Source organism: Acanthochromis polyacanthus, chromosome 1, assembly GCF_021347895.1.
Source record: "Acanthochromis polyacanthus isolate Apoly-LR-REF ecotype Palm Island chromosome 1, KAUST_Apoly_ChrSc, whole genome shotgun sequence".
Taxonomy (NCBI): domain Eukaryota; kingdom Metazoa; phylum Chordata; class Actinopteri; family Pomacentridae; genus Acanthochromis; species Acanthochromis polyacanthus.
The window spans coordinates 23,714,421-23,734,209 of record NC_067113.1 but is presented as its reverse complement, the minus strand read 5'-3'; the positions used below and the strand labels follow the sequence as shown (position 1 = coordinate 23,734,209).

At 39.5% G+C, this 19,789-nt stretch overlaps 2 protein-coding genes across 3 annotated transcripts in view; both read right to left on the bottom strand.

Moving 5' to 3' along the window:
- aqr (aquarius intron-binding spliceosomal factor) overlaps positions 1 to 13,813 on the bottom strand; it is a 55,126-nt gene extending 41,313 nt beyond the window's left edge. For both annotated transcript variants that reach the window (XM_022214949.2, XM_051956521.1), the window contains exons 1-14: positions 13,672 to 13,813; positions 12,586 to 12,687; positions 11,913 to 11,969; positions 10,555 to 10,595; positions 10,415 to 10,450; positions 10,179 to 10,299; positions 9,916 to 10,056; positions 8,563 to 8,631; positions 8,315 to 8,415; positions 8,112 to 8,188; positions 7,145 to 7,209; positions 4,767 to 4,883; positions 4,551 to 4,664; positions 3,832 to 3,935 (exon numbers count right to left, since the gene is read on the bottom strand). In XM_022214949.2, the coding sequence (XP_022070641.1) occupies positions 3,832 to 3,935; positions 4,551 to 4,664; positions 4,767 to 4,883; positions 7,145 to 7,209; positions 8,112 to 8,188; positions 8,315 to 8,415; positions 8,563 to 8,631; positions 9,916 to 10,056; positions 10,179 to 10,299; positions 10,415 to 10,450; positions 10,555 to 10,595; positions 11,913 to 11,969; positions 12,586 to 12,669 (1,127 nt within the window). In that variant the 5' untranslated portion in view covers positions 12,670 to 12,687; positions 13,672 to 13,813. The remainder of the gene's footprint in view (positions 1 to 3,831; positions 3,936 to 4,550; positions 4,665 to 4,766; positions 4,884 to 7,144; positions 7,210 to 8,111; positions 8,189 to 8,314; positions 8,416 to 8,562; positions 8,632 to 9,915; positions 10,057 to 10,178; positions 10,300 to 10,414; positions 10,451 to 10,554; positions 10,596 to 11,912; positions 11,970 to 12,585; positions 12,688 to 13,671) is intronic.
- Positions 13,814 to 14,496: 683 nt separating this feature from the next.
- Positions 14,497 to 18,738, bottom strand: LOC110965780 (zinc finger protein 770). The gene is made up of 2 exons (XM_022214938.2): positions 18,638 to 18,738; positions 14,497 to 18,341 (listed from the first exon to the last, which is right to left on the bottom strand). Exon 2 carries the CDS (start codon positions 18,291 to 18,293, stop codon positions 14,961 to 14,963), a length of 3,333 nt encoding a protein of 1,110 aa, XP_022070630.2. The 5' UTR covers positions 18,294 to 18,341; positions 18,638 to 18,738; the 3' UTR covers positions 14,497 to 14,960.
- Between the last annotated feature and the right edge of the window lie 1,051 nt (positions 18,739 to 19,789).

The window sequence follows — 19,789 nt, the reverse complement described above, 5'->3', positions numbered from 1 at the left end:
TTTGGTGGACTTTGGGCCATTTAGCAGCACACTTTTCTCCACAAAATTACAGAATGAAACAATATCACAAGCCTGATGAGTATCCTTGTTTTTATTAAAATAAAAACATTATTCAAAAAAGTGCTTTATGATTTCAACATACTTTTTTTCTTTTCAAAGTCCCACACTATAAAACTTTATATCCTCAGCACAGGTATAGTACCTGTTATTCAAAGAAAAGTGGAATGAATTAAATATATATACCCCTTTAAATGACAGGACCTCAGAAAAGACATAACCCACAGAACTAATTACACCAATTATTTTGACATTTCCTGCAGTGATGAATGGCTCTCTTCAATTTTTGCTAACATTTTTCACAGTGATGCATTCTCTTTGATCATGCATTCAATTCATTTTTGGCCTGAAATGACACTCAGCATGTTTTACATAACTGAAGGAAGTGTAGCTGTGTGCATCTCTGTATATGTGAAAGAATGAGTGTGTACAAGTGTGAAATAATGCTGCGTTTGAGTGTTTGGGGGGGGGACTTAGCGGATAAATTCAGAGCGGCGGGTGACTGGGAGCTTAGCCCATGGGTAGCATAGCAGGAATAAACTGGCATTAGCGCGAGTTGTTTGGATGAAAAGTGCCTCGTTAAATCTGATCGGCATATTTAGAGTTACCCAGGAGCTGCTTTGGTGACAGTTGCGGAGTAGGGAACAATGAAGTTCCTGCTATATTCAAAATCCTAATTCTGAGAAAAGGAGCCGAGCTTCTTGAAATACATGAACTGGTTCAGCTAAGTCTTTACCTGATTCAGCTCAGCTTGGCTCATAACCCTCTTCCTGACTCACAGAAACTTTGTGTGGGGTTTAAGCTTTTATAATCCACTACAGGAGTCAAAAATATGGATATGGGAACATGGACAAGAAAGAGAAGTTCTGAGTTGTTCAAACCTAAGAGCAATCATAACAAAGATGTCACATATTGTACAAACAAATAACCAATCAGTCACCTGCTCAGAGTGTGTTCTAGAGCCAAAGCCCAGTGATTTAAAACCCTTATCAAAGTTTAGGTCAGTAATTTTTAAATGTAATTATAATATCAAATGGCAAGAAAGGTTAGACCTTCAAGTCATTACACATTAGCAGTGAATCAATGTTTTTTCACTCCCATTCACACGTGTATAAATTAAAACACACACCCATGTGGGCCAATTCATCAAAGTGAGGGTGCTTTTTGGCTCTTTGGAAAGCTAATATGATCTGACAAACACAGCTGTTCAAAGAGTTTATTCTCAAGCCACTGCAAATCGATTAAATTAATGAGGCGTGCCTCTCTCTGGCTGGTACCAGCTGCCTGTTCACGGGTTCGCTGGCTGCCATTTAGCAGAGAAGTCAGGCAGCAATGATAGCACTGCTATAGTACAACACAGGAGAAAGATAACTATGCATTTATGTCTGTATTTTAACGAGGACTTGTAGTATATCAGGCAGGTGATCAGGGGACACCTCCTGTCCCAGTCTGTCTCCAAAATGTTGGCACATGCAATAATCTCCAGCAGATTGGATCACTGTAATGCCCTTTATGCTGGACTTCCCAAGAAGCCAAAGGCAGACTCAGACTCATCTAGAAGACTGTCAGAGCGCTAACTGGGACTAAGAAAATAAATCTAATTACAGTTGTACTGATGCCACTGCAATGGCTGCTGGGACATTACAGAATTAATTTATTACTGCTGGTTTACAAAGCCCTAAATGACAAAGCTTCTAAGTATATTACAAACCTGCTCACTGGATTAAGTCAAATCAGACCTGTCAGATCCTAAAATGTACGTCTCCTAAACGTACGTAGAATTATAACTAAAATCAGGTGATGGTGCATTTGGTCGCTATGGTGTTAGTAGTATTGTGTGTGTGTTGTAATCCATGTGTGAATGTTGCAGTAGGAATAAGACAGTTAAAAAAATGTAATTTAACCAAGTGTGTACATTTTGGAGTTGAAAGGGTTTTTTTAATTCATGTGTATTTATGTATCACCTGTTTATCGTAATGTTAATGAAACGTTCTGCACAACTAAAACTGACTTGACTATAGTATCTGGCACCCAGATGTTTTGCAAAGTTGGAGGAACTTGAGCTCATAATGCTAAAACATGAAGCAAAATGGCAAAAAAAACAAAAACAGTGATCAGTTGTAAGAAAACATGCAGAGCATCTACACATGAAGAAATAATCCTCTTAGCTAAAACAACACTCTGTTGCTAGCAAGGTTAGTAGCAATCATCCAACCAACCATCATGCACAGGGGTACTGAGTCATGGTATTAAACAGGACCAAGGTTCAAATGATTCTATTAACGTGATCAACAAGCTCCAACATTGTCAAGTCTGCTGTCAGTTCAGGAGAAATTAACAAAATACATTCCATATTTATTATTGCTGCTTAAACTTTATCTTGCACTTATCTGTCCAAGTCTTTGATACATTTTTGCTACAGCAAATCTAGAAGAAAGTCTTCTCTCTGAGGCTTGGTGGAGGGCTGAGGACAGCTCTTTCTCTCACACAAACTGAAGCACCAAGAAGCATTCACTCACACACAGACACCTTGCTGTTAGCGATGATGGCAGACAGCAGTAAACATTCAAAAGTATAGTTACACTTCACCAAAGTCAATGCTGACAATACTTCAGCATGTAAGTACAAAAACACAATTAATCCAAGCATCTAGCGCAAGTTCATCACATTCATTCAGAGCACAGCACGGCTCATAGTTCATCTCTCGTTGCCCCAGGAATGCTGCGTATGTGAGCAGCTTAGAGCCTTCACATGGAGTTAACCAAGTTATACAAACATGGGATAGTGATTAAAAGAAGCCAGAACATCATCTGAACCATCACTCAGAAATTCAGTCAAAGTTTCAGAGCAGTCAGACTTAGGTGTTTGGGGGCTGCAGGCAAGCTCTTTATTTTCAGCCTTTCTCTAACTGAGTGTTGGTATTGGCAGTTGCAGAAGACATGCTCAGAACTTTTTAAAACTACTATACTGCAGAGTAAAAATACGGTCAAGAAAAGGTGCTGCATTCATTTAGTGAAGTCAAGAGTGAAAGAGGAAATAAAAACACAAAATAAAAGAAATGGTGACTGTTCTTAATTTGCTAATATAGCACTAACAACCAATGACAGTATGGCTAAGATACCAGATTAATACACATACACTCAAAAATATAAACGCAACACTTTTGTTTTTGCTCTCATTTTTTATGAGATGAACTCAAAGATCTAAAACTTTTTCCACATACACAATATCACCATTTCTCTTAAATATTGTTCACAAATCTGTCTAAATCTGTGACAGTGAGCACTTCTCCTTTGCTGAGATAATCCATCCCACCTCACAGGTGTGCCATATCAAGATGCTGATTAGACACCATGATTAGTGCACAGGTGTGCCTTAGACTGCCCACAATAAAGTAAGTAGAGAAATGAACATTCAATACACAAGCAACAGCTCTGGTTGACATTCCTGCTGTCAGCATACCAATTGCGTGCTCCCTCAAATCTTGCCACATCTGTGGCATTGTGCTGTGTGATGAAACTGCACCTTTCAGAGTGGCCTTTTATTGTGGGCAGTCTAAGGCACACCTGTGCACTAATCATGGTGTCTAATCAGCATCTTGACATGGCACACCTGTGAGGTATATTTTTGTTGAGTGTAGTAGTACTGTAAAAATCTTAATTTAAATCCCTAATCATACATAGCTGTCCCACCTACATAACTTCAGTCTGTTAATTGACAAATTGCACTCGTTCCTTGACTGTTTCTTGATGCTTTCTGGATGTCTTTATTTACCTGAGATGCCCAAAGTGTTTGGTCAAGGATTCTCGAGTGTCCACTGCTGCTACGTTGGACAAAGCAAAGTCATGCAGCTCTGGGAAATGAGCAAAGGCTGCCCTCTGCAAGACAGAAAAGAAAGAACAAAATGCTGATGTCCACATAAACACTACCACTGTAAAAAGTATACAACTCATTATTACACATACTAGAGTGCCAAGAGAAACGATTCAAAAAATGATCTACAGCAACATATTAAAAAGAGCAACAGTCCAGAAAAGGACTGAAAAATGAATCACAATATTACTGAGATCACAATGTGGACAAGCGCAATTTTTCAATAAAGGTAAAATGTGTCACAGTAAACCATTTTAGAAGAAGACTCATGTTGCTACAGAGATTACCCACTCCATAAATCATATTCTCCAGATGTAAAGAAATGTGTTTGCTTGATTTAGATCACAGCAAAAATCACATCATGTTTATATGTTCTTCAATGGGAAAGAAATGTAAAAATTACCATTTCAGCTAAAATGGTGACTCATATCACAATCTCAATATCTGTTACAAACTTTATATTCATGTTGCTCTCTCCCTCAGCATGAAGCCATGTTCGCCAAAGGCACAATTGCACTAAAGGTGTCAGTGAAGAATATCAACAGAAAGAGCCAAGCAAGCAGAAGGTAGCTGAGCTATGCCAACATGTCTACCCCACATCCCTCTTTTCATGCATTTACCTGCAGCGAGGTGATTCTGTCATAGTGCAAAGTGGTCATCTCTTTCTGGGTCAGGGCATTTCCTGTCTGGTCATTGATCTCAAAACCAGTATAGAACTTCAACATGTCCAGCAACTACAAAATTGAGACAATAACACAGATCAGTTCAAAAAAGAAGAATCCGCAATTAAATATGCAGGAATATTATCTGCACATGCACATTTGTGTGTGTTGTACCTGGCAGAAGAGGTGTCCCTCCTTCTCTCTGTGGGTGAGGCTGGACAGGTGACAGCTGACCACCAAATGAGAGTCATCCAGCACAGTGTTGAACCAGCGCCTGGTGGGCAGCAGGGCCTAGACAAACAGGACACCATGTTCACACCACTGGACTACATGCTTGCAGAAGTGGATAAAATACAAACTGACCTCAAAGTTACCACAACAACTTTATGTAAAAGGAATCGCATGTATAAAAACATGAAAAGGAACATGATATTTCTGCAGACAGGAACAAAATAACTCAAGACATACAGTTAGAATTTGCAGGAAAATGGCCTGATGGCCCTCCATCACAGAAAAAGAGTTGGGTATTGTATGAACTTACACCTCTTAAAGGTCAAAGAAATCAATAGACTCAACAGCAACCACATTTCCCAGCATCTGGATCAAGAGTATCTACACATTTTATTGATTAATGCTCTTTTCTTATCTTGAGGGTTTTTTTTTAAACATGTGATAGAGAGGCAAAACTAAGGCAAACTGTCAACGAGATGTGAAGACAACAGGGCAAAAATTGGCTCAGCTACTTCTGCAGTCATTATTTATTTGCTTGTTGTTTGTAGCATGAGAACATGACATGAAGGCAAGAACAGAGGAAACCTGTCAAAATGAGATAACAGAGCTGCTTTGGTAGAAATATAACAAAGAAACTCTGAACATAGACAGTGTGAGTAAGAGGGTGTCTGGTGCATACAGAACTACACTATAAAAAGGCTGAAAGAAAAGAACTGCCCAGAAAAAGAAAAAAAAAAGCATTGTGAAACAGAATATGAAATGGAATACTGGGATGCAAAACACAAACAAAATATCTATCATTTTATTCATTGAAAACTGCTCTTCAAAGGATGCAGGTGCAGCAAGTGATACTTTAGCTCCAGGAGAACGGATACCTTTATATCCAGCAGCCATCTTTGATCTCAACACAGTCCTGACAGCCAGCATAAAACAGGCATGATAACAGCGATCTTTTTCCCTGCATTAATTTTCAGGTCGTCATCAGAGAGGGGAAGTATGGATTTCAGGCAACTGAGGCTTTGTAAAAGGATAGTGCTGAAGGACAGGGGATGTCTCTGGAGACAGTCAGCTGGCCGGCCACTAGCCATTGCCAGGAACAGCAAGGCCAGCCTGTCAGCAGTCAGCCAGATGAAAATCTATCGAGCACCTCGCTAGCAACACAAGATCTGCCCAGACAGCAGAAGTAACAATCACACGTGACAACGTCTCATTGGCAAGGTTGGCTCTCGTTCTACTGTAATTGTGTCGTATTAAATAAGCCAATGTGTTGATATATTTTTTTAAATACTGCTGTTTATTGTCCATATTATTGTCTGCTTCTGTAACTAAGGTGACTGAGAGGCTCCTACAATCCCAGCCTAGAACACACCTCACAGCTTCTCCAGCATCTCAAACAAGTCAGTCCAGCTCTCTGTGGTATAGGAGCAGATATTTTTCAACAAACATTTTCACAGTCTCTCAAAGTGAAAAACAGACGACACAGGTCCAACAGTTCAATCTGATTTCCATTCAGATATTTGGACGACTGATTTTTTTTTTCGGAATAAATGCAGATTGTACAAATGAAAACACCAACACAGCAGCTCACAGCAGAGAGAAACAAATATAAACAACTGTGATATGATTGCTGCTCTGTGTATTTCTATTTCACCTACAAGACCTTCATCTCAAATTTCCAGGCAACAGCACAGCATTTAGCAGATAAATGAAAAACAGAGGAGACATTCCAAAATAAACTCTAAAACACATATTGTTAGTTAAAAAAAGAATAAGAATACAAAACAAACACGTTTTTACTAACTGATGTTTCAAGCACTGAGATTCATCCAGAAAAGAAATTGCTCTCAGGTCCCAACTATTATGTCAAACACTTCTAGACATCATACGTGGGACCAAATGTCAAAAGCCATCAGGCTGAGAATAACCTCTCTCATCAAAGATGACCGTTTCAAATAGTGCATAGTGCTGCAGAGAGCAATGACAGAAGCATGCTGAGTGGAACCAGACGTTTATCCACTGTCTGTTGACCTGAGTTAGCTATAAATGTGAAGGACAAAAAGCAAATGAGCTCTCCAGAAACTGCCGTCTAGACTGCTTCCATCATCAGGATGCCACGATGAAGCAAATACACTGTAGACCTGCACTTGTGGTGTACGTCATTACAGTGGAAATGAGTGTCCGACTGGTCTGTCTCAAGATTGAATGCATCGTCTTTCGCTGTAGATTTCAAATAAAGTCTAATCAAATCATGAGAGAGAAAGAATGGCAAAATGCTGTAATATTTATTGAACAGAGCTGTGAAATAGAAGGTTGCGTCTTACCTCCAAATCAATCATGAGTTCAATGAATCTCTCGCAGTAATGCACTTTGTCCATGGTTACAGACCCTATGGAAAAATGAAAGGAAGGAATCGTGGACGTTATCGTTTCACTTAAGTTCAATGTTGTCAAAGAGAAATGCAATCTGACAAAAATACAAAAATAAGACGGGGAACAGTAGATGTATCAGTGCAGAGGAGGATGTGTAGTTTGCACCAAGGACATGAGGACAGCAAACGCATGTGGACAACACCGAGGTGCCATGCTGAGTGTGTGAGCCTCACTATGAGATGCTGCATGGCCAGCACAGTAGCATGCTGGGACCTCAGCCCTCATTAATTATGCTAGTGTGTATGTGTGTGCGCACATGAAGTTGAGGCATGCAGCAAGCATTAGAGTGATGCGGATCCTGCTGGGCTTTAGATCGTAATCTAATCTGTCAGCTTTGAATTCTATCTAAACACACAAATACACATATTCTGTTTTTAGCATTCAGGTGGGGGGCCTGTGTGTCGGCCTGCATTACAGCATGGTAGTCAGTGCCGGTGGCTGTATGGCAGCTGGACTACATGCTCCTTCGGCAGCTGCACAACTCGGACAGAAAGGAGGGAGCAGTGCAACGGAAACAGCGAGGAAAAGGGGAAATGTTGAGTTTCGTATGGGCAGTATCTGCTCTCTGACACTGTGCGAGCTCTAGAAAAAGCTACGCACATTAATCATGCAGGCAACGGCAGAGAGAGAGCACAAGTAAAGACCTGATTTGGGAAGTCTCAGCCAGAATCACCCGAGTCATCGTTATTTTTACAAAATATTTAGAGGCAATATAAACACCAAATATGTACTTTTTTGTAATAAAAAAAATATAAGCAAGCTGTAATGTTGATTCTTCTTGCTGTAGGAATTACATGTGAAGTTGTTATACACAACAGCACCATTACCCCACAGAAAATGAAGCATTTTTGTTATTTACCTGTTGGTGGAATTGATGTGAGCACTGCAAGAAACTTTTTAATGAGAGCTGAGAGGAAGGTCCTCTCTTTGGTTGCCCTGAGGAAGACACACACACACACAAAAAAAACAATCAGTGAGAGCCCAGAAATTCATGGAATATAAAACATAGTGCCTCAGTCTGTATAGATCTTCAAAACACGCAAGCGAAGGAAATATTATTACTGCTCAGCTGCGTCAGCATCCATCTTATCAAATTTCTTCTTGATTAGATTCCAAAACTTCTGCAGCTTGGGAACTTTCTTCAGCTCGTGTTGGAGTCTGGACTGCAAACGTGACAGAAACAAACGAGCAAAGAGTCAGTTTAACTGAGGATCAGTGTCATAGTAGGGAGCCAATTTTGTTTGCTATGAAATTATCAAACACCGTCACCACCACAGAAACTTAATTAGGGTAATAGTTTGACATCTTACTGGTATGAGGCACAGCCACATAGGCAAAGAGATGAGCTGCTGCACCTGCTCTCTGATCAAATCCACCTCCTGGGAAGCAGGCGAACAGAGCAAAAGAAAGGGAAAGAGACAGAGAAAATGGGAGGGGGAGTTGTCAAAATGCGCCGTGCATGACAGATTTTTATTACACTTCAGCCCCCAATAAAATCTGCAACTAAAATATTTAGAGGCCTTTATGGGATACAATCAAAGGGCAGCAGGCTATCACAGCAGATTTCAAAGTGAGACATCTGCAGTGCTTCCCTGTGGTTTAATGCAGCTAGAGAGGATACAGAGGAAGCTGGTCTAAGCTGTACTGCCTTATCTACTACTGCCACCCAGTGGGCTTCAGAAATAATTGCCTGAAATTTCATTTTTACCTTTGGGAAAGCATTTTGGCATTGTTTTCACAAGACGTGGCTCTTAATCCTGATTAATTAATTTGTAGTGTTAATGTCTTTCAGTCATACTCAGTAAAACAACAACAACAATTATCTAAACCACTTCTGCAAAGTCGAGCTTTTCGGAATTTTATAATACAAAAACTGTGACATTTAAAAAAAAAACAACATATCACCATATAGGCTTAGGAAATAGGATAAATATGTAGGCAACCGACCTCTGGCTGTGTCCATCATTGGTAGATTTGTTGGGGTTGATTTTTATCATGCTAATTTATGATTGGTCTCTTTGAGAATTCAACTTGGTAAAGAATTCATCTGAACAGTGCAATACAGAGCATCAACTAATTAGAACTAGACAATATTAGGCAGATTGTTGTTGCACTGATTTGCATCTTTCACAAAGCAGGGCAGTGACTAAATGATAATTACACTGTTTCAGTGGTTGCTGTCCAACCAAAATTTTATTTCAGAACTAGACCAAAAACTGCACATGCTTGTGCACACTGATCATTTAACAGCATATGATATCCCCATCTGTTGGTTGGTTTGGAGGCTGCAAGCGGAGGCATCCTTCTCATCTGATGCCATCAGACTCTGTGTCAGACAGTGTTGGACAGCTGTTCAGCACGTCTGCTTATACCACACAAACACCTCCGCAAAAACACTGGCAATTGCCGGTTGTTGGACTGACGGTTGCCGGTTGGACAATTTTAACATGGCGCTCACAGCTGTTTGTCACTTTCATGGTGGAGTGATGAGCAGTACAGCATTTTTTATATGAATCCTTATCACCTAGTTTTATTTTTTACTTCAAACAACAAATACTGCAATCAAAGCAAAAGCTGACGACTTAATTTGTCCAGCTACTAGAAAAATAAGAGTAATTTACACTGCATTTGCATTGGCTATTAATGTACTGTAGTATACATACCAGACTGTTGAAGCAGTGGTCCAGGAAGACCAGGAGCACAGTTTGTTCTTTCAGAGTAAGCCCAGCCTCCTCGCCTGCCAGCACAGCTTCCATCATACATTTGAAGAAGAAGGGGAAATGGCTGGGCTCCTTCTTGAATACCTGATAAACACCATTCAACAGACATAATATTGTATTAAGCCTTCAACCTGAATGTGTAGCTGTAGAATTCAAATAGCTTGTATAAATATGGTGGCAATTAGCTGCTGGATTCTTTGCTTTACCTCCCAAGCTGGAACATTCTCTCTGAATTTCTCATTGACGATGCAACAAATGGACATAAGATAGGCGTTGCTGGACACATCCGGAGAGTAGTTCACCCACAGGTAGTTTTCAAGGTATTGGCTAAAAGGTAAGAAGGTAATAAATTAATATCTATGCACCAAGTGGTTGTTGCCTTTTCCTTATTTTGGTGGCTGGTGAATAAGCAAAGTGAAGAAGAGGAAATGAGACATCTCACCTGAATTCAAGCAGCATAATTTTTCTGATGGCAAATCTGAAAATAAACAGGTTAGAAGATAAAATACAAAGTTTAATAAATGTGTAGGCTGTTTTCATTAAAGAGGCAGTTAAAGTAAAATGTGTTATATATTTACTTACTTTGACTTGAGAATCTCTTTGTCATAAACATCTTCCATCACCTAAAGAAAGAGCAAAGAAGAATATTATCATATCCAACACAGAAGATCTCAATAAAACAAAAATTGTGTTTTTATGTTAGCGATAATTTGCTGATTTCCACTTTATGGTTAAAAACAAAATGAAGAAAAGGCACATTGTATAATACTATAATAAATACACATTAGCCACAACATTAAAACCAGGTGCCTAACATTGTGTAGGTCCCTCTTGTGCCACCAAAACAGCCCTGACCCACTGATGCATGGACACAAGACCTCTAATGCTGTCCAGTGGCACCAAGGCATTAGCAGCAGCATTTTTAAGTCCTCCAAGCTGCAAGGTGGATCAGACAGTTTTTTCCAGCTCATCCTACATCACAGGGAGATCTACAGAACAAGTCAATGTCAATAACTCTGTGTCATGTTCAACAAATATTCCTAAACAATTTTTGCACTGTGGCAGGGCACATTATCTTTACAAAACTGGAATAGCTTTGCCATAAAGGGTGCACCTGGACTGCAACAGTGAATATGTAGGTGAAACACGACAAAATAACATCAACTTAAATGCCATTATCCAGGATTTCCAGCAAACATTGCCCAGAGCACCACACCGCCTCTGTTGTCTTGTATTCTTTTTACTCGTGCATTCTGGTGCCATCTCTAAATGACACCCAGTCAGCCACATGATGTAAAAGAAAGCGTGGTTCATCAGTTCAGTCTACCTTCTTCCATTAATCAATGTCTTACTTCTGACTCTCAAGTGCCCACTGTAATGCTTTCTGTAGAGCTCCGAGGTCGGCACTGACACTGACCAATCTCCTGCTACATAACCCCATAAACAGCAAGGTGTGATGCTCTGTTCTCATTTTTAATCAGAACCCGCAAGAAGGTTTTCAGCATTTCGTGCTACAGTGGTTCTTCTGTAGGACCAGATCACCTTAGACAGGCTTCACAACCTACACGCATCACTCATCCTTTGGCGCTCATTACACTCTTCACCACTTGTCCTTCCTTGGACAGCATTTGATACCCAAAACACCCTACAAGACCTGTCATTTTGGAACGCTTAGGTGCCTAGCCATCACAGTTTGGCCCTTGTCAAAACCATCCAGACCAAATTCTGCTTCCAACACATCATTTCAAAAACTGACTGTTCCCTTTCTGCCCGCTGTCTTGTCTCTTGATAGGTACCAATGTTATCCATGTCACTCAGTGCTCCTCTCAGTGCTTTTTTATATTGTGGTTGATATGAGTATATGACTTATTTGTCACTTAAGTTCGACTAAAAACAAAACAAAACAACAACTTCAAGAGGCAACAATGCAGTTAACTCACCTTAGGGTCAAATGGTAGTTTATTCTTTGCATGAGGAGCCCAGTACTTATTAGCCAACTGAAAAAAAGAATTCAAAATGTAAACATAAATATGCAAAAATAATTCATGGAGACAGCATAAATGATTACAAGTTGATATATGGGTGGAAAGTTTAACAAAACATATACTTTATTTCCTGTGATTTACATTATATTGGATGTAGGCCTGTAACAGACGGATATGGTGTCTGATATGTGCTTGACATGAAAAAGATTCTACTTTTAAATTGCAGAGTATCATGCAGAAGACGATGTTTGGAGTAAATTGGAAATACTATCATTACATAATTTCTCCAGCAGAGCAGTTCCAACCCCATTGTTTACAGTAATTTCAGTACTGTTCACATACTGATAGATATTTACATTATAGGTCCATCGATCCACATCAGAAAACTACAAATTCAGTATCAGTTGGGCTCTAGTTGGATATCTTCTTCTGGTTTATGCAACAGAGATTGAACTATCCACAAAAGTAATATTTTTGAGAATGGACTGACTCTCTTCTCGGCTGATCACTATGTCACAGGTGCATTCAAAACCCCTTTTAATATAAGGCATAACGGGCACTGTATCAAAAGGAAACTTCAGCACACAATTTTAGACCACATATGAAGGTGTACATGTACTGTCATTACCTGCGTGACATATTCTGCATTTATCTGAGACACAGACGGCGCTGCCACCTTCTTAGCGGGTGTTTCTTTCTCTGTGGTGGCCATCTCAAGAAGCTACAGTGACTGTGAGAAACAAAAAGCAGAAATGATTTGTTGTTTGAAAGCTGCAGTAACTATACACCACAAGGAATCAATGTGAACCTGTGTACTTAAACATGGCACAGCTGTGCAAGGGAGGAAGTTAACAAGGTCAGTTTAAACATTCAGTGGGTGAATTCAGACAAGAGTTGGGGTTATGTACAGTTCTAAACACTAAATTATTATTATTAAATTCAAATATTTAATAGCTTATCTAATCTTTGGGTTGTGGACAAAACAAGACATTTAAAGATGTCATATTGGGCTTTGACAAAGTCTGATTAACATTTATCACCACTTTCTGAGATTTTCCAAACCAAATAAATAATTGATTAATTCAGAAAATAACTGACAATAAAGACAGTCAGCCCTCAATTATAGGCAATATTATAGTATTGTTTGTCACGTGTAAGCTGAATGTGTTTAATGCATAGACTGTATATAAAGGGTTAGGGTTTATATACAGTCTATGGTTTAATGCGTCTAATATCCGGGTTTAGATTATTACCATGATTAATGGGTATGTTTACTATATAAATTTTAAAAAATCAGTCTTTTGCCATTGTTCTATAGGTTATATCTCTAATATATGCCTCTCGCGAATGAAATCAAGTCATTTTGATGCATTAATAACATCGATGCAGTCACTTTCTGGCAAGCAGAAAACGGTCTTACATAAGTTGAAGCGGTCCTTTAAATCTACTTTAACTGGTTAATAAAACTATTTAAATGGTTCATGTAAGACACAAGGAGGCAAAATAATGTAGAGCCATGGAGATAACTGAAATCCTTTTTTGCAGACTGTCACTATATGGCACAGCACCGGTAATGTTAGCTTTCACAATGAGCTAAGCTAATGAGTAGCACTAAGAAATAACTGCCTCAGAAATTCTTTATGATGATAAAAATGTTCATGTTAGTCCTACGATATAATGTTTCGCAAATAAATTACAAAGTAACCTCACTAACCTTTATCTTTATTCCAGCATGAGTGTAGTTGCCGTTGGACGGTTAGTTACGCATGTACACAACCAAAACGCGCTGTATTCGACAAACTTCCTGAATGAGTCCGTCCTTTAAAATCCTCCCCAGGTACAAAAGCATGTCTTCCGTTCCGCTTCGTGTTTGCGACCAGAGATATGAATCTTCTATACGTATCTATGTTTGCGACAATAAAAGTTAACTGTTGTTTGTGGGGGCTGCAAAGTGGCGTAGTTAGCATTTAGCCTTGCAGAAAGAAGATCCCCGGTTCAAATCCCGGCCTGGGCCTGGGATCTTTCTGCATGGAGTTTGCATGTTCTCCCTGTGCATACGTGGGCTTCCTCCCACAGTCCAAAAATATGCTGAGGTTAATTGATGACTTTAAATTGCCCATAGGTGTGAATGTGAGTGTGATTGTTTGTCTGTATATTTAGCCCTGCGACAGACTGGAGACCCGTCCAGGTTGTCCCCTGCTTTCGCCGCCGCCCCGCCGCCGCCCCGCCGCCCCCCCGCGACCCTAGTGAGGATAAAGCGGTGTATAGAGAACGGATGGATGGATGTTGTTTGTGGAAACCTTGGGGGACATTAAATTGACTATGTGGTGGGTGTGGTAGTCAGAAAATACTCCCAGTCAAAAGCTACTATTTCATTTTAGAGAAGCATTTCTATAAATACACATCCAATCTCAATGAATACAATAACCACTGTAAAAGACCACATGAAACTATTAATAAATGTAATTTGAGATAAAAAAGGACACTTCACACACACATGCGCATGCACACCCACATAAAAATATTTAACACACATAGATTTAGAATCAGTATAACTTTATTATTGAGTGCAAATGCTTTATAACAGTTGCTCAAGGTTTAGAAAGTTATAAAATTACACAATTTATACAGAACCAGGAGGAACGGTATCAGTGGATGGTCACAGAAAGGAAGGACTACTTGTGATGTTCAATAGAGCATGTAGTCATTCTTAATTTCTGGTTGAAGGTGCTCCTTCGGCTTACCAGATTATTGTTCTATGTAGTGGGAGAAAGAAAACATCCATGATAAAGACAAGTTTTGACATCATCTACCTCTCTGCAGCTGCAAGCAGATTATCCAGAACTAAATTGGCCTTCTAAATAGTTTAAGTAATTTTTTATGGTGTAACATTCGGCCCCATCAGACCACCACACAGAAAATCGCACCAATGACACTTAATGCTTATTAGCAAAGAAGCAATTTAACACCAAAAACAAATGTTACACGGTATCATTTCGAGTATCAGTGAGTCCGTTGATGTTTTCTGACATGTGCAGACTGTGTGAAAGTTTTGCCACAAATGTCACACCTAAACGGCCTCTGACCTGTGTGCACAAGATAATGTCTTTTAAGTTTCGAGGGAGACGCAAAGTATTTAAAGCAAATGTCACAATGGTTCTTCTGGGCTGACTCTGTTGTTTTAAGCGGAACAGCAGTTGAACAAACATGCTGCTCAAGATTGATTTTGCTTGTAAAACTTGCAGTGCATTTGGCACAATTGAACACAGCTAACGGCTCACACCAGTAGCTATCAACTATAGAACTCACAAATCCATCACTGAGCAGCTTGTTGCTGTCTGACACAGGCTCACGTGGTAATTCTACATTATGTGCATTACCCTCATGCTGATGTGACAAAGGTGGAGCAGCCATGTTTTGATTTTGGACCAGCTCATTTATTTCAAAGGGAAATTCTGTGCCAAAAGAATAACTATAATTGTCTGTAGCCTGATTACAATTGTCTGTCTGCTTTTGCTCCGATTCAATGTTCCCTTCTTTTAAGCCCTCTTTTGGCACCTTTAGCCATGCAGTATCCATAGCCTCTGAGCAATGAGATAAGTCTGTATCATTAAATGAGTAATGACTTACAGCGGCATACTGTGTCTCTCGTTGATCCATTGCTGTATTCGCATTGAAATCTGTACAGTGAGTGAGGTTTTCGGTGCACTTCTCCTGTGGATGGTTAGTGTTTATTCTATCAGTCTGACTACAATCTGAAATCCTGTCGCTGTGTCTGCATCTAAGCTCATGCACTTTTAGATGACCTTTCTGTGTGAAAGTTTTGCTGCACAAAATGCATCTGTATGGCCTTATTCCAGAGTGAGTGACCAAGTGCCTTGAGAGCTTGTACGGCGAGGAAAAGTTCTTACAGCATATGCGGCAAATGTGAAGTCTTCTTTTCTTTAAATTTGCATTACTTTTAGAGTTGGTGTTCAGGAGACTGTTCACTTCTGTGGTAGATTCTTCAGGCCTGCTGCAGAGTACTCTAGTCCCTGCATTACCGACAACTTCAAAATGTGAGAGTGGAGAGTCTGTGTTTACGTACTTTTTCTGTGGCGGGACGTGAACAGTAATCCTTGGGTAAAGCTGCTGTTGATTCTTCAGTTGAAGTTTTCTGGTGTTCCCTTGTTGACAGACGGGCTTCGATGGCCTCCTTTTACAGTGAGTTCTTTCGTGGGTTTTCAAATGTGGAGCTTGTCTGAATGTTTTCCCACAAATAAGACAACGGAATGGTCTCAAACCTGTGTGTACCATCTCATGTCTCTGCAATTTGGAGGCACTCGGAAAACACTTCAGACACTGAAAGCACTTATGTTGTACGTTGTCTGGATTTTGCACTGATTTAACAGTCTGCGTCCGTCTCACAGTCACATTGGAAACCTTTCTCATGTGCACAACATTCTTCTTTGACATGTGTGACAACAATGTGTTCTCTGGTTCTCTGTTGTCTTTAGTCTGGGCATTCATCTTAAGAATAGCCTGATCCAGATGTTTCACAGAGGAGATGTCACTGTTTCTCAGATAATCCTTTTTTTCTCCCATCATTCTCTGGACTGGGACATCTGTTTCCATCTTTGTGTTAAACCAACGGATACCACAAGGCGGTCGGTTGATATACAGCGATCGCTGTTTGTGATATTTAGACCACGTGTGAGTCCGATAATGAACCCGCAAGTGTGTTTTCTGACGAAACGCCTTTCCACATACATGACAGCCAAATGGCCTCTGTCCAGTATGGCTCATCATGTGCCTCTGGAGTTTTGATGCAGAAGGAAAACATTTTAAACACGTATGGCACTGATGTATGGAGGGAATTCTCTGCTGCTTTCTGATGGCAGGGCAAGTTTCGCTCTGGTTTTCGGTCGATATAATGTCAGTGTCCCGATTAAAAGTTCCACTGTCATTAGCGCTAATGTCACTCAGTGTTTCTGTTTTTATATTGACGTCCAGGGCAACTAAGTCTGCACTGCTCAATTCAGGCAAATGTTTCATTACTGCAGAATCAGACCTGTTCACAGTACTACTGTTTTGCACAGGGGTAGGACTTGTTCTTAATTCTGTTTGGTTGCTATGAATTCTGTGATGGCGTATTAAATTAACTTCCAAACGAAATGCTCTGTTGCAGATCTCGCACTGGAACGGTTTCAAGTCTTTATGTGTCAAGAACTGCTGCTCTTCTTTAAAGCTAAAACAAATACTTGATTTTAGGGACTGCTCTGGTTCTTCAACTGCATCCGTCTTGATTTCTGTCTTTCTCAGGTCTTGCAGAGTATTTACGCTGATTTTACACTGCAGCTCCAGTTCCACTGAGGAATTCACAGGGGTGGAAGGGATGAGATGCTGCTGGAGCGAAGACTGAGGTGGCAAATCTGAGGTTTGATTTCCATTATGAAGCATCTGTTTTTTCCTTGCAATGCTGGCAGAAAGTGAGCATTTATTTGACATAGATAAATGGGATTTCAAGTGGACCTTCTGCCTGTAGGTTTTCCTGCAGACTGTACATGAGTAGGGCTTCTGTCCAGTATGAATAAGGAAATGTCTTCGCAGTTTGGAGGGTGAACAGAACAGTTTGAAACATTTAGGACACTGGTGTTTCAAAGTTGTTTTGTTTTTCCTGGAGATCGGCTCTTGCGACAGTATGTCCCCTCTGACGCCTGACTTTTTAGAAAAAGTCTGCAGCAATTCTTTGTTCGTTTCAGGCTGCGGCTGCTTTGGCTCGTTATGAATTGTTGAATGCATCCACAGCTGAAGAGATGAAGGAAATGACTCCAAGCAGACTTTGCAGGTGTATCCATTATGCGCTTTGTTTACAGAGGACTCCACACTTGCAGAATCATCTTGCTCCTGAAGTACTGGATCCATCAGATTTGAGATACTGCTCAGAATTACCAAATTATCACTCACATGTGGAGTATTTTTTGGTGGATTCCCACTCTCAGAGCGAGCAAGAACAAATTCATCAGCCAGAATTTCTTCTTTCCATATGGATGCCACAGAGGATGGTACAGCTGATGTGAATATATTGTAGTTACTCTTGTCGTGGGTGTTCATCTCTGCAGCTGGTTTATCACAGGTTGGTTGTTGGCTATCAGGTAAAACGCCATCCTGCAGACAGTCTCCTGGGAGCCTTGAGCAGTGGACATTCTGGGAGTGTGTCTTTAAATGTGCAGACTGTGTGAAGGCTTTTCCACAGAGTTTACAGATGAAGGGCTTCTGTCCAGTGTGGATGATATGATGTCGTTTAAGTTTGTATGGCGTCAGAAAAGATTTTAAGCACACAGGACACTGATGCATTTTGATATCACCCCTTTAGCCACTTGGTGAATCTCTCATTGCATCCATCTAAGGAGAAATAATACGGCATTACAATTGTAGCTTGCATGAAGAAACAGTAATTAAGTTCTGAAAATAATTAATATTTAAATAATGTAAAAAACCTTATGTCGTAGCACTGAAAAAATGTAATTAACAACTAAAATGAAAACTGAAGATATAAATGATTTCTACAACACGTTACTGCAGAAAACAGTAGCATTACATTAATAACAAAGCGTAAACAACAAAGACGGAATTTGCAGCAGAAGTTGAAATTAGTAAACAACAGAAGCGTTAGTGGTACATAAGTCAACAGTACTTACTATAAACGATATATGTCCAGTATATTCATTATTAACTATGCGAGTATCCTGTTAGCTTTGTTGCTAACGGTGAAAAACAACCTCTGACGCACGTACGTCCCTGAAAATGTACGGTAGGAAACAAAGATTTTCAGTTCCTATTCGGGGGAGACATGCAGATTTGAGGACATTTAACATCCATAATAATAGTGTTGATAATAGTGTTGATGATGATAATAATAATAATAATAATAATGATAAAAAGTAGCATTACAAAGTGCTCTACAACAAAACACAATATACACACGATAAATGTCAAGTAAAAGACAAACAAAAATAAACAATAGATGATTTTTTTTAAAAAATATATATAAAATGACTCACAATTATATAAACAGCACATTAAAACATTCAGTCACAGTGCTTTCCAGTAGAAAAATAAAATTGGCACTGTAAAGTTGTCTAGCTTAAAGGTAAGGATTATAAGTTAAAATATTACAGTTAAAGCTTCACATTATTATTTTTTATGTGATTTTTACTTGTGAAATTCAAATATTACAGTTAAGATCCTGGCATGTTTTATAAAATACTAATTAACCTGACCAACTTAAAGGTCCCATGTTGTCCTTCTTTTCAGTAAATCCTACAGTGTGACTTCTAGCTGTTTTTTAGTTCAAAATACTGAAAAGATGGTTCATTTCCCTTTGACTGTGAAACCCCTGGTTTTAGGGCTGTTACTATCAGGCTGTTTTTGCTGTTTAAAACACTGTGCTGCTTAAAAAATAATCCTTCAAGAAGAACATGCTGTCTATACAATCTCTGTCAGATAAACAGAACAGTGTTAATGATGATTTAAAGAACATATTTTCTTCAAATTCTGTTTATAACATTACAGAATGTGATGAGAATGTCACACATTTGTTGTTGTTTTTTTTCATTTAACACACAAGTGTGGTAAAGTATAAAAGACGTGTGACACACGAAAGACTGTTTTATGAGTGAAAAAAAAAAAGACTCATCAATACCACTAGTAGCTCCTCCGGTGATTCTCTGTCCTCGAGGTGCATTTCAGGAACTAAGATTTCCTTTGTGAGAGGACAAAAAGCCTGATTTCTGGGTCACAAGCAGGAGAACTGAGTAGGTGAGGAGGCTGCAATTAGTGAAATGAGATGA

Excerpts from the sequence above, each read along its gene's own strand:
- LOC110965780 (XM_022214938.2), bottom strand. The coding sequence starts at position 18,293 with ATGCATCAGTGTCCTGTGTGCTTAAAATCTTTTCTGACGCCATACAAA.